The sequence below is a fragment of the Pogona vitticeps genome, chromosome 2 (genome assembly GCF_051106095.1).
Source record: "Pogona vitticeps strain Pit_001003342236 chromosome 2, PviZW2.1, whole genome shotgun sequence".
Classification (NCBI taxonomy): Eukaryota; Metazoa; Chordata; class Lepidosauria; order Squamata; family Agamidae; genus Pogona; species Pogona vitticeps.
This window is the reverse complement of record NC_135784.1, coordinates 215,400,378-215,427,068: the sequence shown is the minus strand read 5'-3', so window position 1 is coordinate 215,427,068 and position 26,691 is coordinate 215,400,378. Positions and strand designations below refer to the sequence as shown.

Here is a 26,691-nt window from a genome sequence, read left to right as displayed (position 1 = left end):
AATGCCATCTCTGTTCCGTGGCGCGGCCTGAAGCCCGACTGAAATGGATCCAGGGCATCCGTTTCTTCCAAGAGAGCTTGAAGCTGGTCGGCCACCACCCTCTCCACCACTTTGCTCATGAAAGAAACATTGGCGACGGGCCTATAATTGCCAATTTCGTCTGCCGCCAAACTAGGTTTCTTTCTTATGGGCCTAATGAGTGTTTCCTTGAAGGCAGAAGGAAACCTGCCCTCAAGGAAAGACCCATTTATTATTACAGTGGCCCATTCTGTTGTTATCGGCCTGCCTGCCTTGATTAGCCAGGCCGGGCAAGGGTCAAGGGAGGAGGTGGTGGCTCGACAGCGGTCAAGCACCTTGGCCACCGAATCAGGCGTGACAGGCTGAAAGGTGTTGAAAGTCACCGGGCAAGACGGAGCGCTGGACATCTCTGCTCGACTCACTGTATTCAAAAAAGGAGAGAGGTCCTGGCAGATGGCCTCCACTTTAGATTTTAAAAAGGCTGCAAACTGGTCAGGTGAGAAACTAGGGGGAGGCCTATCACCAAGACCAGTTCCGGATAGGTCGCACACTATACGGAATAACTCCGCCTGCTGATTGGACGCTTCGCTTATCCGGTTAGCGAAGTAAGATCGACAAGCAGCCTTTACACCTTAGAGAGGTAAAGGTTAGTTGCGACCCTGACAGCTATCCAATTATAATCCGTCGGGTCCTTCCTCCACTTACACTCTAGCCTTCTCCTATGTCGCTTCAGAGCTCGGAGCTCCTGGTTAAACCAAGGCGCCAGGCGCATTCTGTGACGGAGAGGGTGTTTAGGTGCGATCATGTCTACGGCCCTGGTGGCAGCCATGGTCCAGCTGTCAACCAGAGCGTCAACAGGAACGCTAGCCAGGTCAGCTGTGACCCCTCTCATGGCATCCAGGAATCCAACAGGATCCAGTAGCCTTCGAGGGCGGACCATGAAAATAGGTCCCTGCTCCCTGCAAGGCGGGAGAGCCACGGAAACATTACATTTTACCAGATGGTGATCTGACCATGACAAGGGGAGCGACACGAGGTCGGTCACCACCAGACCACACTCGCTCCAGGTGGTGGAAAAGACCAGATCCAACGTATGGCCACCCACGTGGGTGGGGCCGTTGACATGTTGGGACATGTTCAAGGAAGCCATGGTTTCCAGGAACTCAAGAGCTGGTCCGGTAACCTTTGCCCCCACATGCACGTTAAAATCACCCAAGACCAAAAGCCTTGGGGATCCCAACAGTGCCGCGGAGACAGTCGGCCAGCTCCAGAAGGGAAGTCGCTGAGTTACAGGGAGCGCGATAACACAGCAAAATCCCAATTCCATCCCTGGCCCCAATCGACATGTGGAGTGTCTCTAGACCCGGCCTTACCACCGAGGAGCATCTGGTAACCTGTAAACTGGATTTATATACTATGGCTACTCCCCCCCGCCCCTCCAGTCTACCCTGGTGCTGGACAGCATAACTGGGCGGACAGATGAGAGCCGGGGAGGACCCCCCTCCCCGCTAATCGACGTCTCGGTTATGCATGCCAGGTCTGCATCCTCCTCCAGGATAAGGTCGTAAATTACCTGGGATTTATTGGACACAGACCTGGCATTCAACAGCAGGGATAGAGTGGAAGGCTACCTGGGCTGGCTGCCTTGATACTGAGGGTTGGTCACAGTCTCAGAACAATGAACAGCCTTCAAACATCTGTTCATTGTTCTTCTAACATGAGTAGCATGATGTTAGCTGTATCACCAGGGATAGATAATCAGTTGCCTGCCTCCGTCTCTAAAAAGTTTACATACGAAAGAGTCAAATGTTTGTGTTCTTTTTCTTTTTAAACAAAATGTTAGTAGCTCAGAAAAATCTGAGCTACCTAGCAATGGATGGGATTTCCCATTTTTGAGGTACATTTACCACATCTACAAAATGGTGCCCCTAAAAGGTTGCATTAGACATCCGGGCGAAATATACCTTTATCACCTACAGCCTTCTGAGAAGCAATTGCCAAAAAGCAACATCAAATATCCAACTTTAATCTGTAAGGTGTAGTTTTTAATCTTTTCCGCAGATTGCCTTCAGAAAGACAGCCACGAACTCCAAACACCGCCTCGGTGCTTTTAACTTGCCAGAAACAAAGTGTGTGAAAGATCAAAAGCAATAGGAATCAATAGGATTAAAGAATGAAAATTCTTTTGCCTTGCTACAGGGCACTAGTCCATATTTACTTAATACATTGTTCAGCTACACAGAATCTTTCCAAAGAGAGAAAACATCCTGTTTGGAATAAGCCTGGTTCAAAGTTCAGAAGTTGCATTCCAGCACACTCATCTTTATTTGCCACAGGTCAAGTGACCCAAGTGAAAGAGTTGCTGACCTGAAGAATGACACCAAGCTATTTAAAAACATTACCTCATCCTTAAGAATCAGAAATGCCCTAAACCTTAAAGGTACAATCAACCTGGATTCTCTCTTTGGGTGTTGGAAACCTCCATGAAAATAAGATGCACAATAATCACACAGCCTTACCGGCTTAACAAATGTTTAATTAGCCTAACTGCTTCATTTCCCTTTTTGCAGCTATAATTTTACACAGTAATAAAAGTCTCTGATGGCATTTTTCTCATTATCTTTTTCATTTTGATAACTTCTATTTATTCCTTCTACTAAAATAGTGAGATTCATTTCCAGATATTAATTTCTCTTTACTAACCACTTTTCACTCTCTCTCTCTTTTTGCTTACCCTTTGGCTTTTGTACTTTCCAGCTTTGACATCGCAGGTTCCAGTGTGGGAAACAAACAGTTACTAAGTTTTACAATTTATGCCTGCACATTCTCAAAAGCTCTTTAAAAACTAACACTAGCACTGTTGTCATTGCCCAAAGCCATCACTGAAAACGGTGGCTGATAAAGTCATAAAAAGGACAAAGAAGCAATCATCTGCAACAAATCATCAATCCCCTCTGATACCAGAGAAGGAAGAGAGGAAGTCTGGAGGAAACATGTCAATTCAGAGGTCATTCCCGAGAGTACAACAAGCAATATTTAAAGTATTCTTCACAAAGTTAGAGCATCTTGCTAATCTCTCAGCTGAGTTATGATTCCAGTTTAATCAAATTCAATTCTCCTTATTGGATGCTTTTACCTACTTTAAGGAGCAGTGGGACATTCTTTTCTCAGAATCTCTGAGCATTACTGGGGATATTTTTTGCCAGGAATAAGATACTGGCTGACCAGCTGCATACAGATCTGATCACTAGATAAAGAAGTAAAAACCCCTAAGAATCTCAATCTGGGCTCCTTGTGTGTCAAGCTGATTGTCAAGTCTCAGCAGTCAATTCATTTTCTTCTCTGCTAATAGTTAAGGTGTGTTCCTGTCTGATCCTAAACCTGCCTCCTCATTGGGCTGCCTCCTACAGTGACAGGCACAGGAGACACATTTTGCCTTCATCACTGATATCCTCAGGTACAGACATTACTTTTTTGTTTAGTGGTGAAGTCATTCATTCATGACAGCCTTTCACTCACAAGAGAAGAAGTAAAGGGATGTGTTCAGGGGCACTACTGTGGAAAAGAATGAACTTTCCTGCTTACGGGAAAGAAGCAATTCCTGTTCCTTCCCACATTGCTGACATTTGTTTAGCATCAGGTAAAGGAGGGGATGAGGATACTAGCTTATACAGAAGCAAATCAGGGAGCTACAATTAGGAAGCCTGGAGCATTATACTGCCAGGATTAAGACAAAATGCTCTAGCCATTCTGCAAATATGTAGGTTTTTATATATTTAGTTAATCACAAAAATGAAACCCAGTCTTAGGTTCTATATTCTTTATATTGTAGGTAACAAAACTTTTGTTTTGTCTAATAGCTAACAACAGTCTGCGAACCCCATACCTCTGAAGTAATTTTATTTCTTCCCATTAGGTATATTATTCTGTATTGGTATGCTGACAATCCATATGACATTTACAAAGATACCTCAAAGCACTTCCCCCTCCCCCATTCTTCCATCACCACATTATCACTATTCAGAACCCCCTGCCTAACATCAGAAATATTTGATCTTCCTCAGTTCCTACCTTGTTTTGAGTCCAAGCCTTCCAATTTGTTGTCTTCTTTCAGTGAAGAAGTAGAATCTATGCTATTGTCTTGCCTGTGGACAAATAAAATATATTTACGTTAACATACTTTTCACATTTATAAAAAGAAACCCCTCAGAAGCAAATCAATATTCTTTTACCCCACCCTACTGTTTTATTATTTTCTTTATTTCATGAGATATGGCCTACTTTTTTAAAAAAAAACTTAGATGGATGGGATGCAAACCGTTATTTGAGATATTTTTAGGCATTTTGGAGGAGAAATAGCAATTTTTATTTTGTCTCATTTTACTGAACCTACAATCGGTTACATCAGCTACATCAGCCCGTGATCCCACCCACTGTATTTCTACTCACTAAAGGTGGAATAATTCCCAGAGAAAGAGTTCCCAGTTTGGTGTAGTGGATACAGTGATGGACTAAGACTCTAGAGAAAACGGTTTGAATCCCCACTCATCCATGGAAACTGAGTGGGGGAATGGAACTGGTAAAAACAGTCCTTAAATATCTTAGTTACCTTGAAAGTCCTATTAGGGTCACTACAAGTTGGTTCTGACTAGACAGCACGGAACAACAAATGTGAAATGGAAAACAGTCTGATTGTTCTGTTGCTGTCCCGTATACTAGAGCAACAGTCAACACTAGATGACAACATATATTTCATGTACATGTGGCTCATGCCTTGAGCAAAAGGGGTACCCCCCAACCCACTTCGTTCCCCCTTTCTTATGCGTGAAAGAAGAATAAATTCTTACTGAAACGAGACTAAGAATTTATTTATCTTTAAATGAAATCCACTTATCCAGGACATAATATTGATTTACCATTAGTTTTCATCCTGGGTACGTAACAGAATGGAGACATAATCACAACAGATGTCTCTCCCCACCCCCAACCAGGAACCCACTTTTAATTGCACCTGGTAAGAACAGAAAGAGAATGCTGTAGGAAACATCATTCAAAGAATGGGACCTATCTGGTTGGTCCAATATACAACTCATCAGATGACAATGACCTGCTCACTTCCACCAAGATTTTTCTTCCACAGGGCACGTTTTTGTTCCATCTCAAGTGGAATGTGCCTGCTCCTCCACCTCCATCTCCTGCTATCTCCGCTGCCCACCCAATTGCCTCCTCCAGTGCGACTGCCGGGGCCTCACCTCCAGCTCACGTCGCTGCCTTGTCCCCTGCCCTAAGGAGATCATGGGAGGAGGTGATCTGGCGGTGGACAGCAGGAAGAGGCGCCTGAGCGTGCGTGAGTGCTTGTTTGCCTCCACCTGCCTCCACCACCAGAGGGGACAAGGTGGCTATGTGAACTGAGCCCGTCAGTCCCACTGGTGGTGGTGATCGGGTGGACGGGGAAGGCAGCAGCAAGAGGCGCCCGAGCATGTGTGAATGCTCCTTCACCTCCGCCATCAAAGGGGACAAGGCACCGACGTGAGCTGAGCCCCACTGGAGATGGTGATTGGGTGGGCAGAGGAGGCAGCAGCAAGAGGCATCCAAGCGTGTGTGAATGCTCGTTCGCCTCCGCCTCCTCCTGCTGCCTCAGGGCCACCAGAGGGGACAAGCCATGAGCTCTGGAAGAGGAAATTGGGCAGTGGCAGCAAGAGGCGCCTGAGCGCATGCATGTAAGTGCTTCCTTCCGTGTATAAAACAACATTCAATTTTTCCTCTATTTTAGGAAAAAGTGTCATTCTATACACGGTAAAATGCAGTGTGTAATAATTTTTCTTGAACGCCCCCTTCCTATATGACTATTAAATGGACTGAAGCCCAGTCCTCTTTTGCAGCTGGCCACCTAATCACGTTGTCTCACATGAAACCACTGGTCAAGCCAAATACTGTCTATGCTAGGTGTTGGTAATTCTGTCACCTTCCTGATTTTGCTGGACTAAAACTGCCATCAGCATTAGCCAATGTAACTTACATATGTTGAAGAATTATGGGAGCTGCAGTCCAACAAGATATGGAGGGAAACACTTTGCCCAACCTTGGTATGGATCAATGGACAAGAGTTTCTGACAGGAAACTTCCCAGCTTTACGTGGAAGATGCTGGAGAATGACCCCAAAACATTCCTAGTGCAAAGTATGTGATTCTACTGAGCTTCTGTCCTTCACCTGTATGCATGCATGGTTGATTCCTTAAATAGGTTCAGGCTCTTTCTATGGAAAGCCCATCTCTAACTTCTGGACTAATTCGATGCTCTTCTTCCCCTTTATTTCCAAGAAGAGCCTTCCATACTTTCTTTCCCTACAGCAGACTGGCTGAGGAACTCAAAAAGATTGACCTGCAAAACACCTGAACAGCCAACTGCATGGAAGGTAGAGCTGTGCCAAGAGTCACCGAGAGTCTTTTTGGCTCTCGTCATTTTGTCAGGAACATTGTCTATCAAGGTCCTTGATGGACCTACTTTGGTTTAAACTGTATGAAAGTTTTCCCAGTGAACAATTTTAGAACAACATTCAGACCCCTCAAAGTCAAAATGAGGCTTATAGAACTTTTAAGCACATAAATCCCCTTAAAGGATAGGCTGACTCTGATTCCCACTATGCATAACCAGTAGCACAGTGGTTAAATTTAGAAGTGCTGGTACTCATCATGACAGTTCCCATAACCAGGAGTCCTGCACAAGAGTCAAAAAAAATTTTTTTAAAAAAAATCTGTATCAATATCAATAAATTAAGAGCAAGTGTTTTGTAAAGTTGTAAAGTTAATGGCACCTCATTTCTCATTCAACATGAAACCACTGTCAAATATTTTACAATACAACAGGGAAATCTTGCAACAATATACTGTCTCTGGCAAAATCCATGTGTCTGCCAGCTACTGTGAGGACTGGAGGTAGACTGAGAGAGAACAGAGAAGCTGTTGAGGGTAGTGGTGGCAGGTGATGATACGGTCCTATTAAAAAGTTTGGGAGCTTCAACCCAACAAGCCATGGTTACACTACAGCATTGTGCATGACAATGGGCTATGCTGGCCAGGGCTGATGAGAGTTGTAGACACCTGAGGATAACATATTCTTTGCACATGCAGAGTTGGCCCAAAAAGAAGCCAATTCAACTTCCATGCATAATATTCATCAACGTTCATATTCAATCATACATTTATAATCACTACTGCTACCACCACATTCTTAGTAAGAAATGTCAACCTCTATACTCCAAATTGAAAGCTTTCTCTTTTTTTGGCACAGAACTACTGAGTCATCAAGGGCAAGCCAAATATAAGCTGGAAAAATGCAATACAGAAATCAGAGCCCTTGTAAAGACACAAATTTTCACATCATCTATGAAAAATGAAAGAAAAATTACCGAACCATATTTTGGAAAGGAGTGGTGAAATTCTGGTTTAGAGATTTTTTCTTATTTTCACTCAAATGTGGCAACTTCCATAGTAGAGAAAAGAAAAACTGCTCTAAAGCTATGCAAAAAGATAAAATATTATCTGTTTTCTCACCATGGTACTGAAATATCTTTATCCAAAGCAGAAAAGCAAATAAAAGATTATAGGACACACTTGAAAAAACAGGATACAGCTCTCTATAGGATTTTGAAATCATGGAAGGCTAGACCAATTGTTGAGTTTAATGAGCATTTTGGCCATAAAATTATTTTATATTCATCTAACCAATTTCATACTTGAACTACTTTGTCTAAAATTTTCAAAGTATATGTTATGTTAATATGCTTACAATAAAAATCCAGCCTGCAGGTAGGAGTTAGACTGTAACAAAAATGGGGAACTTTTAAAAGGTTAGCATCATCCCAGGGTATCAACCAGTCTTTTACATTTTACAGGTTTATTTCTAGTGACTTATGTCTGACCATTTTAAAATAATGTGATACAACTATTATTGAAGATCTCTTTTCTTAGCAGAGATGTCTATAGACACAATTCATTTATACAAAATCCTTGCCTAATGTTCAATCCTTAGTGCTTGTTTTCATGGCTGTTTTTATACTATTGTGTTTTATATTTTTAACAGACTCCATGCTGCTCAAAGAACTTTTGCTACTAGATGTTTAAAAGTGTAAGAAATAAGTACAGCGGTGCCTCGGTAGACGATGATAATCCGTTCCACTGAAATCGCTGTTTAGCGAAATCATTGTCTAGCGAAAAGTATTTCCCCATTGGAATGCATTGAAACCTGTTTAATGTGTTCCAATGGAGAAGAATCGTCGTTGTCTAGTGAAGATCGGCCATAGGAAAGCCACTTTGCGAACCGCCGATCAGCTGTTTCAATAGCTGTCTTGCGAAGCTTAGATTCCGAAAACACCTGTTTTGCAAGTGCGGAGGGAGCTGTCAAAATTGTTGTCTAGCGGAAATCGGTTTGCGAAGCAGGAACCAAACATTGTCCAGTGAAATTCCCCCATAGGAATCACAGTTTTGCGAATCACTAAAGCGATCGCAAAAAGTCAATGTCTAGTGAAAAAACTGTCATGCGGGGTAACTGTCTAGCGAGGCGCCATTGTAATCTGTCAATGAAGGCAAAGGTTTCTCCCTGACCAAAGATCTGCTTCTCTAGCTTAAAAGCCCAGGTGGCAATTTTGTGCTTCCCCCACCTTTGGAAATGGCTCCCCTTTGAGCTAATCTGAGACAGAAACAACAACTATTCCAATAAATGTCTAGCAAATAAGCATTATTATGCCAAATATTCATAGTGGAATCCAAACAGATTCATAATTCTCATGTGTGTCAATAATCTTATGCAGAAATATCAACAGTGTGTGCACAACGGCAATTATTCCACAACTGCAATAGGCAAGTTAAAAAAGCAATATTGGGTGCCTGAATGCAGCATCCTCTGGCATTTATGTCCCTCCTTCCTAACCAAACAGATGAAGACGTCAGCTCCTGAATTAGTTAATAATGTTATAATGCCACTGCTCGGTGGCAAACAAACAGGGAATAATCTGACACAATCCACTAGCTTGCAAAAGAACAAGGTATCAAAGGGTATCTGCTCTAGCATAATAAAGTTCCTGCAGCCCCGAGTCTTCCTGCCAAATTTAATTCAGGACTTAAAACTGTACATTTGGCAGGTGCCTCTTTATTTTTAATCACACAGCATGTTTTAAGTACAGGTCATGGAAAAAGCTGTATTCAACACACTTACTGATCTCCTTTTTCTAACAACTGAATATCTTGCAACAAAGCCAGCTGGAAAAACTTTGAGGCAACTAGTTTATATCAAGCACTTCACTAGAAACATACACATATTAATACAGACAATGTGGCGTCCCAAACACTTTTGTCAGTGAGCAATTCTTGACCTGGCACATAAAGACTTCTTGACTTGATGGTTGTTACTTGGAACTTCATATGCTTGGTTTTCCTGCCATCTTGTGGCCAAACAGGACAATGAATGGCTGCAATTCCCCTCACTATTTCTAGCTTAACCAAAGTAACAAATACATGCAGATGGGGGGGGGGGGGAATCGCCACATTGCCGAAAACGAAGATAGGCACTACCGAAATAGAGGACATGGAAGACAAAAATCCCCTAAAAGGACATTTACTATCAAACAGGAGAACTTTTTCACTTTAACATTGCATATGCTAACTTTATACAGATATGACATAATTATATATATATATATCACATGTATGTATGTACTGAAAGCAGAATTAAAGTACAGTGGTGCCCTGCATAGCGACGTTAATCCGTTCCGGATTAACCCTCGCTATGGGAAACATCGCTGTGCGGATTAATCGTCGCTATCCGGAAACATCGCTAAACGGAACATAAAACCCCATAGGAACGCATTAAACCCGGTTTAATGCATTCTTATGGGGCAAAAACTCACCGTTCAGCGAAGATCCTCCATAGGTAAGCGAGGGCAGCGCACGAAAATGGTTGCAGTGGCCATTTTGGAACCGCCAATCAGCTGTGTGAAAATGGGGCCTTTGGGAGGACCAAAGCCCCCATTTTCACACAGCCAGCCGAAGCGCTTCGGAATGGCGGCAGGAGAGCCTTCCCCCGCAGCCACTCCGAAGCGCCCGCGGCGAAAATGGCGCGAAAAAAACACACACACACACAAACCACAAACATAACCCCCCCAGTCCAAACCCACCCTCCAAAACCCACTCAGAATTTTTTTTAAAAAAAGGACTTACCGGTCCGAAGCTGCCCGGCGCTCTGCTGGCTCCACGCAGCTGGGGGCGAGTGGCCAGGGGCCCGGACTGCTCTAGCCTCCCACCCCTCTGCTGCCTTTGGAGCTTTCAAAGGGCTTCCTCCAATGTCGGGGAAAGCCCTTTGAAACCTCTGAAGGTACCAATCGCGGCGCCAAGGACCCCCAGGGAGGTCTCCCACGGTGGCGTGCATGGTGGCATGGAGACCTCGCCCGCGGCCGCTCCAACGTGCCTGCCCGAAAATGCCGGCCGGCCACCGCTTCAGAGCGGCCGCTGGAGAGACCTCGCCCGTGGCCGCTCCAACGCACCCGCCGGGGGCCTATGGGGAAAAATCACAAAACGATTTTTCCCCATAGGAAACATCGCAATGCGATCGCAAAAAACGAATCGCTATGTGGATTCGTCATTAAACGGGCCGCTCGTTATGCGAGGCACCACTGTATATAGCTCATCACAGAACAGAAGACTGCTGGGGTAGCTCAGTAGTTTAGGTATCTAGCTGCAGAGCTAGAGGTTGGGAGTTTGATTACCTACTGTGCTTCTTAGACAGGGGCTGGACTTGATGGTCCATAGGATCTCTTCCAGCTCTGCAGTTCTAAGATGATGATGATGATGATGATGATGACTGACCAGGTGATTGCCTCACATCCCAGTATCGGGACAAAGCTGGGTTACAGTTTAAATCAATAAAGCTTAGTGTCTAATAACCTAATATTTTTTCTACAGTTCACTAATTATGAATATGCTTGGAAAATAATATGACTTATCTTTCATGTTTTAATTTCACTGAAATGAATTTATTGAGAATTAAGCCATAAATACTCACCACTACTCACTCAAAATTGATTATTTGCCAATGTTTTTATTTTTAATTCATTAAAATAATATTTATTGCTTAATTTAAATGCATTATGAAACAATGTAGCTCAACATAGCCCAAGCCACTGCCCCAGTCTATCACTCATACATTGAATAGCTTTGAAAAAGTTTCCTGCAGGGCATCACCACAAAAGGAAAGCTATTTGCAGCCCTAACTCCTCTTTCTTCATGGCAATTCAAAGGGGAAGTCCTCAGAATCAAGGCATGATGGGAAGAGTAGTTATCAAGTTCATCTGATCTAGAACATATTGATGACCTCAAAGACTAACCTTCTCATTCTTAGTTCCAAGGACTTCCCCTAGGAATCTCTCTGGTTCCATCTGACCCTCTGAAGCCTCCAGACCAACAGGAGGGCAAGATTTTAAAAAGAAGGCAGTCTGGCTAAAATCCAGGCCAACTGTCATACTATGCAGATCTTTTTTGTATGTCTCTTTCTCATGGAACATGGATTAATAGAAAGAGAATAAGGAAAGATTCATGCATGCACATTGTTCATGTGCTATCTTGGAAAGAGGCATGCAGGTCTAAGAAGAGTACAGTGGTGCCTTGTATAACGAGTGCACCGTTGAACGATGAATCCGCATTGCGATGCGGATTTCCCCATCGCTAATGCGAGGGTACGCTCGCATTACGATGGGGGAACAGCTGTTCTGCGGCTCCAAAATGGCCGCCGGAACACAAAAAATGGGTCCCGGTACACCCAAGATGGCCGCCGGAACAAAAAAAAATGGCCACTGGTACACCCAAGATGGCCACCGGAACAAAAAATGGCCGCCGGAACACCCAAGATGGCGGCCGGAACAAAAAGAAATGGCCACTGGTACACCCAAGATGGCCACCAGAACACAAAAAATGGGCACCGGCACACCCAAAATGGCCGCTGGGATGCTCAAAATGGCCGCCGGTACACCCAAGATGGCCGCCGGAACAAGGGAAAACATCGGAGAACGGTGAGTTTTGGGCCCATTTGGGCCCAATTGGGGTTTTTGATCCGTTTTACGATGTTTTCCCATAGCGAAGGTTAATCCGGAACGGATTAACCTCGCTATGCGGGGCACCACTGTATGGGGAAAAGCTGCTTTCTCACAACCTTACGGTGTCCCAAAATGTATTAAATTTCTTAATATTCACTGAATTCTGATCAAGACCAATTAGCCACTACGTTGTGAAAGTTGTCAGAGCCTCTGAAAAAGGAGCACTTCATAAAAATTGGCTGAAAAAGAGTCAACTTTCAAAGTACAGTATTTCATAGTCATTAGAAGCACAACTAGATCATGCCAGCTGCCCTGGATTTCAATTTGACTGGATTTTTCTCTCTTTACGTTATGAGTGTAGAATAGATGTATATATGCTTTATCAGGTCATTTATTTATTTTATTAGATTTATACCTCGCCCATCTAGACCAAAGGTCTACTCTGCATCATCTGCATACCCACTGAAGTTCTCCATTCCCAGCTATTAAGACCAACAACAGTCCCTAATATTTAAAGAAAAAAAAACTATTCAAAGAGAGCCATTCTCTTTGGATAACTGTTGTTGTTAGCACTAATTAACTACTTATATTCCACCTCTCCTTCAAAGAGCACAATATGACCTACATTGTTCTCCTCCTCCCTGTTTTATCCTCACAAGAATTTTATGATTCAGGTCAGGCTGAGAAATGGTGCCACAACTAAGAACTAGAACCTAGATCTCCTAAGTTCTAGTCAAACACCTCACTCCTCACTGGCACATACAAGAAAAAGCTTTCCTATTTATAAAACGAATTTTTAAATATATATTAGGGGCATCTTTTCTTGAGCTTAATGGACATTCTTTGGTCTTTTGGCCACCCCCAGGCAAATTACAACATGCATTGGTACAAAAACTCCATGTTCCACATTCATGAAAATGTATTAATATGTGCAGGAAGATACCCGATCTGTGCATATTTTCCCAAAGGAAAGCACCAATGAACACAGGATGACTTACAAATGCCTCAAATTTTACAGAGTTTAATGCCGGATGAACAAATCTGGATTGTAACCACAGAATCACAAAAAGGAACAGTAAAAAGAAGAAAACTACCCAATCTAGTTCATTTAAACAAGGTATGGCACATACTGTACATGGACAGACTAACAAAACAAGGTAAACCAACACCTGATTTCCCGCAGTCTAGTTAAATCTGATATTAAACTCCATAAAATCCTGTTCAGGTCCTCAAAACTGGCTAGAATACTGAAGTATAAAGGAGACCATGACTGCTCCACCTCCTCCATCATTATTTCTATCACTCATCACATGATGGGTGACAAGCATGAAGCACTGGAGCTTCTGCTATCTTTGGGGCCTCTCCACATGAGTCAGGACTCTGGAAAGTCATGGTCTCAACTCACATGACATAAAGATACTCACAGACAGTAGAACTCTCCTTCTCCAATCTGTTGCCCAGCTCATGGAGCAGGTGAGAAAACGGAGAATGAAGAAGGGTGGGGCTACAGCATTCTCCTCTATGTTTGAGCATTGTACAATTTTGAACAGCTGAATGGGGCTGAACATATATAGTGCAATCAAAAATGTTTCTTGGTGTATGTTGCCATATGCTTCACTTCTGTCCTAGCTATCGCTATTCTAATCAAAATAACTGAGCGTGTGTGAAGAGTAAAAGGGAAAAATCCAATCAGAAATTAGATGCCTTTAAAAATTAATGAAAGAATGTTTGTAAAAATAACAGCTTCACGTAGTTGTAGCAAATGAAGAAAAAACCCTAAGTACTTTAAAACAGCAGTCTCCAACCTTTGGCCTCCAGATGTTCTTGGACTACAACTCCAAGAAGCCTTTACTACCACCTCTGCTGGCCAGGATTTCTGGGAGTTGAAGTCCAAGAACATCTGGAGGCCCAAGGTTGGGGACCACTGCTTTAAAATATACTTTATACCAGCAGTCCCCAACCTTTTTAGCCTCACAGACCGGCTGGGGAAGGCGCCCACCCGCGCTCATGCGAAAGGGGGGCACAGCGCTTGTGTGGGTGCGCTCGCACGCAGGCGCAAACAGGCTGTGCAGGGGTGAGTGCGTGCAGGGGTGGGGGGGAGGTCTCTCTCCAGGGCCCAGTCAGGCTCAGGCCACTGACCGGCACTGGACCGGGGGTTGGGGACCTCTGCTTTATGCGATACTGGACTATCATTCTTCTCCCTTTAGAGTACATTAGGATTTTCTATCCTGACTCCCCCCTCTTCCCTGCTTTGGACCTCTTAATAGCTCCAGCAAGTATAGCCACCAGTCAGTGATTCTGTGAGTTTTAATCCACACATTTGGAGAGCACTGGGTGGACAAAAGATGCAAACTGGAACAATCTCAGTGTGGTAGGGCACAATCTGCTGGTGAAACCATCATTATAGATACAAAGTTTTCCCAGAGCCCAGGCCATCTGGGTCCTGCTAGACAGAGAATGTCAGTTTGTGCTACCATCAAATAGAAGAGAAATGGGAAATGGCCCACTTCAAACAGGACTCAATACCAGAGTCTGTCAGGCAGGGTGAGTTGTTTGAGTTAAGGACGCTAGGCTGGTCCCATCTTTGCTATCCTTCCACAACCAGGCAAAAATCCTTGTTTGTACTACAAGGTAGCTTGGGAAGCTCATGGTCTTCAAAGGAGACTAAGACATATATTTAATTAAGAAATAAAATGAACAATTTAGCAGTAAGTACAAGGAATGTTGCTACAGCAGCCACAGGACAAAGCCACCTAGGAATGAAGATGAGCCAAGTAAAGCAAATGCCATACAGTCCAAGAGATAGACAAACAGCTGGAATGAGGAAAAGGGCCTATTTGTAAAGTTTATAGCCAGGATAAAGTTATTTACTGAAAGACAAAGCTCTCTACAACCCATGATGAAAAATAATCATATATTGAAAAGCAAACTAAAAAACACACCCGCTGATTTTAAGATTGCATAATTTTGTGATGGAATACAGTATTTGGGTCCACTGAAATATCACAGCTCTAGTCTTCTGATGCAACACTTTGCACAAGATTGGATCTAAGGAAGAGTAGCCTGGGATTTTAATCAGTGTTGCACATATGTTTGTGAAAATTTAACTCACCTTAACCTAGGGCCTCACAAAGGATCCCTTGAGTTTCACGAAGATTCACCCAGATTATGGAAGGTTAAACTGCTATTTCATATATTTCCCTTCTACAAATTCATCTTGGTTCATCTTGGTTTTGTGAGTTCCCACAACATTTCAGCATAGTTTTACGTTTTCCTCACATGAGATCAAGTCAAAATTTTTCCATGGGCTCAAGCCAAAGTTTTGCTGAGGCTTTACCTGGGATTTTGCTCAGATTTTGTTTGCATCTCAAATACATTTTTCATTCCAGGACAAAGTTAAAAAACCTCTGCAATGAATTCAATAATATTTTCTCACTGCGATTACTTACTGACTGACTGATTCAACAACTGTCTTCTCTTCGCCACCATCAGCTTCTTCATCACTGTCGGAGTCAGCCCCATTCTCGCCTGGAAATGAAATGTCACTGTGAGACACTACAGCTTGGCAGCACCCTTCAGCCTCATTAATACAGCGGGGTCTTGACTTACGAACGACCCTACTTGCGAACAATTCAATTTACGAACCCGCCCTATAGGGGAAATAAGGACTCGACATACGAACTTCCCTCGAGTTACGAACAGGAAAAAAGTGTCCCCCTCCCCTTAGAGGCTTCTGGAGGGGAAAAAAGGGTCAGAAACTTAAAAATAAATAAAAGAAAGTCACTTACCAGGCCTTGGTAGCCCCCAAACAGCAGGAAAAAGAGCAGGAAACAGCTAAAAGCACACACCAGAAGGGAGCCTGGCAGCCATTTTGTGCTTCCCCCCCCCCGCTCCTGCACCCTCCTCTCCCTGCCTATCAGCTGATCGGCTGGCTCTGAAGAGGCTTGGGGAGGCTTGCTCAGCACCTAAAAAGCCTGCCTGTGTGTCTTTGTGCTGAAAAAATCAGCACAACATGCTTTAAAACATGATTTTAAATTGGTTTCATTGAAAAAAAAAGATTTCTAAAGTGCTTTGCAAACTGTTCCCTGCCTTGGTTGTTGTGGGTTTTTCGGGCTTCTTGGCTGTGTTCTGAAGGTGGTTTTTCCTAACGTTTCGCCAGTCTCTGTGGCCGGCATCTTCAGAGGACAGCCATGAAAGCCTTCGCAAATACATTGTTCCCTGCCTTCCTCCTGGTTTCCTGAACCTAAGGGAAAAAAAAGAAAAAATCCCCCTCTAGTGGCAGAAGGCGGAATAGCAGCTTCCCATTAGTTTCTATGGACGGAAAAGAGCAGATACAGATTAAATGGTTTTCAATGCATTCCTATGGGAAATGCAAATTCGACCTACAAACTTTTCAATTTAAGAACCACCTTCCAATACGGATTAAGTTCGTAAGTCGAGACCCCACTGTACTGTACCTCAGTAAACACTGTTAAGGCAATCAAATGAAGAGATGCAGCCCACCTATTGGAAGAGGAGGCTGGGCAAAAAAATATCTGGCACTGCAGTCAGTGGAAGAGAGGAAAGCCCAGGTTTTGCAGGTCTCCGGGCATAATATACATATACTTACAATGACAATAAATTATTATTATTGTTGTTGTTGTTGTTATAAGGCGCCATTGTTCCAAAGTTATACTGTTGCATAAGCAGAAGGAGAGGATGTTGGTTTGAAGGCCAGTGTTGCCCAGCTTGCCTGCTTGCTCCCTATACCCAGGGAAAGGCTACCATTCAGGAAGATAATATAGTCTTTGCATGTAAAACTCTTGGGTTCATTCCCACCTTCCTCCAAGAACGGCTGTGGACAAACTCCTGTCTCAAACTCCATCTCCATTTTTTAAAGGTTCATTCAGCAGGTGCTGGGAAAGGAATCTACCTCAGATTCAAGAGAACCAGTGCCAGCAAATCACAGAAGAGTAGAACACAGTTTCCTCTGAATCTGTATACCTGAAGGAAACTTCACTTTAAAGTTTCAAAATGTTTACTTTCATCACAATATAAAATTTACCAAGGAATTTTCTATCAGTTAGAGCAGCGTGGTCAGGGTATGTGTGTAGGGAGTGATAACACCAGCTAGGTTGTACTGTATCTTACTGAGCATTTAGAGTTAGTTCCAATTTCTTTTACAGGATACCGATAGCTAAGTACATTAAAGTGATGCATTCATATTGCCTAGGAAAGAGCTCTCCTTGTTTCTCCCAAGAAAAACAAGTATGAAGGCCCAAGAAAAGGGGTTGGCAATTGGAATAAAAAAAGGGAGGAACTTTAGAAATGTCAAAAGCAGAAGGGTCCAAATAGCAACCTGTGGTTTTGGTCTGGGGGGCTTCCCCCCTCCAGCTCTGTTTAATTTTAAAAAATTGTGCTTCTACAGAGGCTCCAAGAGTGGAAAATACAATTTTTTTATTTTAGAGGTTAGATTGGTGGGGACTAGCAGCCATAAAACAGTCTTGAGGGCTACATAAATGTGCTGTGTTCACTGCATTATAGAAGCATCTATACTGAAACTATGTTAACAAATGAGAAGGGACTAAATTATTAAAAATAAATGTAATCATACAAGTTTAGCAGCTACTGCACTCATTAAGATGAATTATATAGATAATACGTAAAGCATGTAGTTCCTCATTTTTTCAATCTACAGAGCTAGAAACAAGCTCAATATAACTCAGCCACAACTCTTCTGAGTAGCTCCTTTTAACTGCTGTAACCATTAATCTTAAGTCTTTCTATATTAGATGGATTCCAAGTCATGTTTTCCCTCATTTGCTCTAGGTGTCTCTTCCTATCTGTCTTACAGGCAGTTGCTGTGTTTCTCTACTCCATATATAATCAAACTCTCTTGTACTGGATACTTAATACTGGCTTCACATTTACAAGGTACACAACTTCTTTGGATAAATCACTCTTATGCTGGTATACTGTGCAACAAGTATATAAGTATGGACACAGTACCCACTGCTTTAAATGCCCACATAAACATATTTGAGAAAACTGACTAAGCTGGTCTTCCTAATGAGCATTTTACATTTCAGAAACATAGGATGTGCACCCTCCACTAATTTGCTTTGGGAAGTACAAATATAATACTGATGTAATCTTAGCAATTACATCAGCCACATACAGACTGGAATTGCCCATAATCTAAAGTGGAACTTGAAAGGGTTTTGGACTACAGCTTCATCTAACATGGACATCTCTTTTCAACATCTCTGCCTAAATTTCTGCCACCAAAATCATCCATCTATTTTCTTCCTTAGACCACATAATGCCTTCCCATCTTTCCTGTGACCAGCATAATCATCTTGTCTTCATCTGAGGGTCTGTCTGAGAAACAGGAGGATAGGAATGGTTGCCTAAACTGGGAGAGGGGAAATGTCCAACAGAAGAGGAGAAAGGGCTGTCTTGGCTCTCTTTATTTGGGGAAAGGCAGGCTGAAAATAAATGAATGACAGAAAGACTGACTGAATGAGGAGTGGTCCAAAACCAAAGACTATTGTGATAAATAGTAGTACCAATGGTGCCCATAACAGCCTGGGAACAGATATGAGTAGAGACCGCTTTCCTCTGCATGAGTCCCCTGATTGAAGGAAAGATTGTAGGTCATTACATGAACTTGGGCATATAAATGGTCTCAGATTCAAGACCTGTCCTCTCTGGCTTTAATTCTGTAAGATATTGCCTGAAGCTGTTAAGACAGCTTCTGCCAGTCAACGTAGACAACAATAAGCTAATTGGCCAATGGTCTGAGTTTGTATGAGGCAGCTTCTTATGCTTCTGTCTTGATCAATGCATGGTTTCATCTCATCTTCTGCCCTTATTTCATACCATCTTTGCTTTATAGCCTCTGCTCCTCAAGCCTTCCCATCCCCCCCCCCCCCAAAAAATCTTCTACTTCTTTACACTACTCTGGTCATTCTTTCTTGCTCTCCCTTATGCCTAAATCCCACTCAGGATTCCTACAAGACATCTCACTATCGCTTGAAATTTATCAAAACTCATAGTTCTGAGTTAACCTGACACACATAATTGCATCATTTCAGATTCACCCACTGTTATCTTTTCCTCCTTCTTTCCTTCCTTCCTTCCCTTTACTCCCCCTATTCCTTTGTTCTTTCACTTTTTTGTTCAGTCAGGATTGTGTGCGTTCTTTAAGCCAGGGGTGCGTTTGGTTTTTTTTGTTAACCCTGCCCTGTAAAACCCTGCAATTGATGTGCTATATAAATAATAAAAATGAAAGTGGCATTGTTGATCACAGCCAAATTGCAGTAAGACAAAACAGCTTTTGTACAATCATAGTATAGTGCTGATAGATGAAAGTTTATTCCTGTCCCTGGATGGCACAAAGTAATCTAAACGACTACTGAGTCAAAATGGTCAAATGCTGCTATTACCTTCTAATAAATGCACATTGCTGTTGTCTGCAGTAAAGCAAAGGTTACTGATTCAAAATCATAAATCATTCTCTATAGTTATTCCCTTCGCTATGAACTGCTCTGCTCAAACTAAAGTGTGAACCTGACAGAAATGCATGAAATAAAAGACTTTAAGCTTGTCACCTAACACCTGCATTATAGATATCTAAATTCCATCTTTTATTAGATGTATTTGGGCTGCAATCATATTCAGATTTACCAGAGAATAAATCTAATTTAACACACTGGAATATACTTCTATGTATACATGAAGAGGATTGCTCTGTTAGTCAGGCCCCTTTAACACTTGCTCCAGGAAAATGTTTTCCCTGATTTGTTGAACTGACAAAACACAGTATCCCTGACTATTATCTGATAGGCGTTTCTTTTAACTTCAACAGTCGTGTCACACTTTTAATTTGTTACACACAGATGTGCTTACCTTCAAGTATTTTCAGTAACTTCTTCTCAGACATCAGTTCCAGCTGTTGAAGACAAAGTCTTTTGATTTCTTCTATGGAACAACTCTAGGGAAACAGTGTTTTTCAACAGTCAATATGTATACTGTATATTAAATTTTTAAAAGAAAACGGTTCAGACAAATCAAGTACTGCACACAGCTTAAGCCAAACCTACAATTAACTATTGGAAAATAATTAAAATATTTGAAAATAGTTTAAAAATAGAACTATTGTCCTATTTTAAAAATAAAGTCATTTTGCAAAAACATCATGAACAATTTGTTCTTGTTTAGTTTTTAAGTCATGTCTGACTCTTTGTGACCCCATGGACCAGAGTACGCCAGGCCCTCCTGTATTCCACACTCCTGTATTCCACTGAGTGTGGTCAAATTCATGTCAGTAGCTTCGATGACACTGTCCAACCATCTCATCCTGTGTTGTCCCCTTCTCCTGCCTTCACAATTTCCCAACATCAGGGTCTTTTCCAGGGAGTCTTCTCTTCTCATGACATGGCCAAAGGATTGGAGCCTCAGCTTCAGGATCTGTCCTTCCAGTGAGCACTCAGGGTTGATTCCTTCAAAATGGATAGGTTTGTACTCTTTGCAGTCCAGGGGACTCTCAAGAGCCTCCTCCAGCACCACAATTCAAAAGCATCAATTCTTCGGTGGTCAGTCTTCTCACTTCCATACATTGCTACTGGAAAAACCATAGCTTTGACTATGTGGACTTTTGTTGGCAAGGTGATGTCTCTGCTTTTTAAGATGCTGTCTAGGTTTGTCATCACCTTCCTCCCAAGAAGCAGGCATCTTTTAATTTCGTAGCTGCTGCCACCATCTGCAGTGATCATTGAGTCCAAGAAAGTAAAATCTGTCACTGCCTCCATATCTTCCCCTTCTATTTGCCAGGAGGTGATGGGACCAGTGGCCATGATCTTAGTTTTTTTGATGTTGAGCTTCAGACCATTTTGGCACTCTCCTCTTTCACCCTCAATAAGAGGTTCTTTAATTCCTCCTCACTGTCTGCTGTCACAGTGGTATCATCTGCATCGGAGGTTGTTGATATTTCTTCCGGCATTCTTAATTCCATTTTGGAATTCCTCGTCCAGCCTTTCGCATGATGTATTCTGCATAAATGTTAAATAAGCAGGCAGACAATATACAGCCTTGTCGTACTCCTTTCCCAATTCTGAACCAATCAGTGTTTCCATATTCCGTTCTAACTGTTGCTTCCTGTCCCACATTTACATTTTTCAGGAGATAAATAAGGTGGTCAGGCACCCCCATTTCTTTAAGAACTTGCCATAGTTTGTTGTAGTCCACACTGTCAAAGGCTTTTGCATAGTCAATGAAGCAGAAGTAGATGTTATTCTGGAATTCTCTGACTTTCTCCATAATCCAGCGCATGCTAGCAATTTGCTCTCTAGTTCCTCTCCCCCTTCGAAATCCAGCTTGTACTTCTGGGAATTCTCAGTCCACATACTGCTGAAGCCTACCTTGTAGGATTTTGAGTATAATCTTGCTAGCGTGAGAGGCCAGTCTTACCCCTTACATGTCTTTTGCAACCTACACTGTCATTTATGGAAGGTCAGCTGCATTAGTCTCTTAAAGCAAAACAATCACACTTATATTATAAACTTGAGTCACAAATTCTGATTAATTTCCCTTGCTTGCTGTAAAACTGGAAAATATCTCGTATATATCTTGATAAATAGTTCTGGTGGACACTGAAGCCTGTCTGTAGAGAATTAACGCATTACTAGAAAACAGGATATAATGGGAGCTGGCTGGCAGGGCTACCTCTACCATTAGGCAGTGAGGCAGCTGCCTTGGGTAGGAGATTTAGGTATCATTAAAAAAAGAAAATACCTTAATAGCTATTTACTTTATTCTTCTACTTTACTGATAAGGTGAGGAGGGTGCTTGTGTGATTTTTTTGCTTCTTCTTTTTCCAATTTTGTTATTATTCATACAAAAACAAACTGCGACCATTTGGAGATATAACCAATTTTCCCTCTATTTACAGAAGCTCATTCCCCTTCCAAAACTGTGTTGGCACTTGCGAAGGTGCAAAACCCTTCCTTCCCCTTTATTAAATAAAGAAAATCAAATATTCTCCACAGATATCAATAAAAATGATCTTATTTATCAAACCTTTCTTTAACATTAACATTAGCTTATCATTTTAATGGCTAGCTTCCAAAATTCTTTAAACCATTTGTTTCATTTAAAATCATGCTTTATTTTCCAGTTAGTTGCTACCATTAATCTTGCCACTGTTAATTAATTTAAAATTAATTATTTTGTTGTCCAATTCTATTTCTCCTTGTCACATACTGATAAAATTTGCTATTTTAGGACATGCCTCTATATTTAACTTAGCTATTTCATTTATTTCCTTGAAAGCCAACTGCCCAAATTTCTATATAGTCTCACATTCCCACTGCATAGAAAAATAACTACCGTATTTTTTGCTCCATAAGAAGGAACTTCCCCCCCCCCAAATAGTGGGGGAGAAAGTATGTGCGTCTTATGGAACGAATACAGAAAAAAGGGGTTCAACCACCACCACCCAGAAGCCCCCTACTTCCATGCTGGGAGGCCTCTGAACTAGCACCGCTTGCTATTTAGACCCCACCATTCTGCACTGCTGGCTTTCCAGGATCTGTTGCCTGCAGCCTACCTGGAAAACCAGCAAGGCTAACAGGCCTATGGTAGCAGGCAATGACCAAAGAGGAAAAAGTAATTCTAGAAAGAACAGGGGAAACAACAAACATATTCCCCCCTTAAGCAGTTGATTTCCCCACATTTGGGAAAATCACAGGGATCAACACATCCAGAATGCAATAGATGAGCCTTACCCCAGGAAACCACTTTTACAACAGTGGTATCTCCCATGCCAAGTATGAGTTGGAATGTCCCCTAAACCGGTGGTTCTTAACCTTTGTTACTCAGATGTTTTTGAACTGCAACTCCCAGAAACCCCAGCCAGAACAGTTGGTGGTGAAGGCTTCTGGGAGTTGCAGTCCAAAACTCCTGAGTAACCCAAGGTTAAGAACCAGTGCCCTAAACCACCTGCCCCTTTCTGTGGCCTGTCCCCCAAAGGCATGGTGACCTCTGGCTGCACCTCCTGATCAGAACAGGGCTGCACAGCCCCAGTCCTGAAAGAGGCCAAGAGAGCTCTTCAGTGTTTTGGGGTGCCCCACAGGACCCCCATCGGGGCTGGATGTTCCTCCGACAATCCTCCAGTGCACAGATATTAGTATACCTAATATGCGGGGAAGGCAGGGAAAGCGGGGAAATTCAAACTTTCAATTAGTGAAGAGGCTGCTTGTCTGCTTCCTTGCTAGCAGTTAGAGAGCTGGGAGAGAGACCTGGAACTGCCTGGTATTGTCGTTTTAAAATGTAAAATTTAGTTTAAAAGCTGTCTGGGGTTACTGCTTGGGTGAAAAGGTGCTCCATTTGAGTTGAAACCTGCTTGTGTAGAAACGTGCATAGGGGTACTTGCTTTAAAAGCTCTCTGCAAAGCCTTTCAGACCAGCGCCGATCAGCTGTTAGGTGGGGAGAGGGGAGGGGGAAGGAGCTGAGAAGGGCAGGGAGAAGAGCACAAAATGGCTGCCGGCTGCCTGCTGGCTTTTAGCTGTTTAGGGCTCTTTTTTGGCTGTTCTGGGGTTTACCAAGGCACTGTGAAGAGCAAGGCTCAGTCTACAGTACCTGGTAAGTGACTTTCTTTTAAGTTTTTTAAAGTTTCTGACCTTCCCCCCCCCCCATAAAAATGCATTAAATAATTTTCAGTGTATTTTTATGGGAAATTTGGATTCAACTTGCAAACTTTTCAACTAGTTCTGGGCATCTAATAGAGAATGTATTTCCAAAGGGTGTTGCAGCAAGGAAACTAACTGTGCCTCCTGACTTCTAACTGGATTACAGTACCTGCTTCCTGATTTCAGCTACTATAGTTTGTATTCAGTTTTTTTTTGGCTTTGTGTGGCCTAACCTGTTGTGCCTTGCATGCTATAAACGTTCAATTATGTCAGAAACACGAGATTTGGTCTTATGCTGAGCATGTGCTACTGCTGGTGAATGGGTTAAGCTTTGTGTTGCTGTTCTTTTGCATAACCTAAAGTAAATAAGGAAAACCAGCTGTTAAACAGTTTCATTCCACTATTTATCCTCCACACAACTAAAAGGGGCCTCTCAATGCAGTGCCAAATCAGACAAACCCTTTATAACTTAATATAGGCTTAAGCTGCAGATGGGCAGAGTTGCACAACAACCTCATCTGTCATTGAGACATTTCTATAAGCACGGGGAGGAGGTGGATGAAAGGAAATGTAAAATATAGGTAGAGTGATATAGGTCTTATCACTGGCTGATAATGGTCTATATTAATGCCACTGCTGACTGCTGTTCACTTTACATGGTTCAAATGTTATTCTGTTATAGTTTATTAAATATTTTATTACACTATTTGGTTCAGAATATATTTTCCCTGTGTTCCTCCTCTAAAAATTAAGTGCGTCTTAATGTCCGGTGCGTCTTATGGAGCAAAAAATATGCTACCTACTTTCTGACATCCTCTCCAACATAACTTAGAATATCAATATCTATTAATGTATATTTGATTTAATTTCACCAGAGTTAAATATCATCTCCAAACTAAATTATACATTTTTCTTCATTCTTATAAATCCAGATTTCAATATTCTTTTATCCCATATATTATTTATTTAAATTTATTTATTTTAAATATTTCTATCCCACCTTTCTCCCCAAAAAGACCCAAGATTCCACATCTCAGTATTTATTTCCTCTCCCAAATCATGTTCCCATAATTTTTAAAGAAAGTCTTGTTGGTTATCTATTTTTATTAATATAGTATTCATTCAACTTATGATCCCTCTCACTGTCTTATTTTCATCTACCTTTTCCTTTTCTAACACCATTTCTTCAAATCCCTACATTTGTCATTTCTTTTTATCTAATCTTTAGTGCACTGCTCTAACTGAATATGATTAAACAAAAATATTATTTCTGTTCCTAAAGCTTCTATTATTTGTTCATTAATCACCAACTTTTTCTACCAATCTTTTATCTTAATAATTAAAATTTTTTAATTTTGACATATCCAAGCATTATTTCAATGGAACCATGTGTTACATAATATGAAGTTTTTTTGTTTGTGCCTGTTTGAAAGCCAATTCAAAAACTTTTTTTAAAAAATCCTTAAATCTTTTCCAGATTAGTTTGGTCCTAGAATAACAGGTGGAAATGGCAAAGAGAAAATGTCTATTCAAAAATGATGCTTGTTGGGATTCTAGCACTGGGCATGGTCATGAAAACAATGGAATATTTTTCTATACTTGGTCTACATTAAGGTAAAGGTAAAGGTTCCCCTTGACAATTTTTCTCCAGTCGTGTTCGACTCTAGGAGGTAGTGCTCATCCCCGTTTCCAAGCCATAGAGCCAGCATTTTGTCCGAAGACAATCTTCCGTGGTCACATGGCCAGTGCGACTAGACATGGAACACTGTTACCTTCCCACCGAGGTGGTCCCTATTTATCTACTTGCATTTGCATGCTTTCGAATCGCTAGGTTGGCGGGAGCTGGGACAAAGCGACGGGAGCTCACTCCGTCGCGTGGATTCGATCTTACGACTGCTGGTCTTCTGACCCTGCAGCACACAAAGGCTTCTGCGGTTTAGCCCGCAGCGCCACCACGTTCCACATTAAAAACATTTTTATTTTGTTTTACGATACTCGTTATGTTGCTGCTTCTTACGAGAAAATAAATTAAGTAGATTTGGCACTGACTCAGACAGCGAAATATCTTGGGCTCGCCTTGCTCCCCGATAATTACTGTTATCTTATAGTAACCTCATGAATGTGAACCACCCACCACAGTTTGTGCCTTGGAACAAATTCAGTCATCACCCATGGCAAGGTCAACTACAAAATTAAGTGTGATTAAAGTTAATTAGGGCTTGATGTAAGGTTGGAATTCATTTCAAACTTTTGAGATCCTGCCTTCAATAAACTCTGTTTCTCTTTTGGGAAGAACAGAAAGAGCTGATTAAGGGGATTTAAAATCCACAACCAATCAGAGTTTTTAGTTACATCAAGCCAAGCCACCTCATCTGAATCCCCTTCTGTATCAACCACTCTCTGTAGGGAGGTTCTAAACATATTGTATGCTTCTGAGCAGAATGAGAAGCTTTATGAATCTCACACCCTCTCTCCAAAACTGTTAACTACTGGGTTAGTACTTTGGGAACTACTGTACAAACTTTTGCAAGATTGATCTTGGAAACATATGAACTGAAGAAAATCCTCCCCTTGGATGTGGAGGAATTTTTTTTATTTTTTATTTTTAAATCATCATAGCCTGAATTGGAATTTCATCTTTCCCTTCTCCCTCTTTTTCTTGTTAATCTATTTAATATCTGGCATTTTTTTTCAGCTCCTGAATGTTCATTAATGAGAACTTCAGGGCACTAGAGGGTGCTCATTTTGCATAATTTTTTAAAGGTATTACACTGGAAGTACAGAGACTATTTAACTTGAAAGGAGCACATAGTGCGGGGAGCTTGGGGAATCTCTTATTATGGAACTACCTCTCCAGCTCTAGGACGGAAATCATAGAATCATAGAGAAGCGAAGTTGGAAGGAGCCTACAAGGCCATCAAG

General features: G+C 41.9%; 1 protein-coding gene and 1 pseudogene across 1 annotated transcript in view; both read right to left on the bottom strand.

Annotated features, from left to right (window-relative positions):
- Positions 1–26,691, bottom strand: part of CAAP1 (caspase activity and apoptosis inhibitor 1) — a 50,234-nt gene that overhangs the window by 14,313 nt on the left and 9,230 nt on the right. The window contains exons 3-5 of the mRNA XM_072992040.2: positions 19,991–20,075; positions 15,550–15,628; positions 4,090–4,163 (exon numbers count right to left, since the gene is read on the bottom strand). Of these exons, the coding sequence (XP_072848141.2) occupies positions 4,090–4,163; positions 15,550–15,628; positions 19,991–20,075 (238 nt within the window). The remainder of the gene's footprint in view (positions 1–4,089; positions 4,164–15,549; positions 15,629–19,990; positions 20,076–26,691) is intronic.
- Positions 22,764–22,916, bottom strand: LOC140705214 (U1 spliceosomal RNA; annotated as a pseudogene).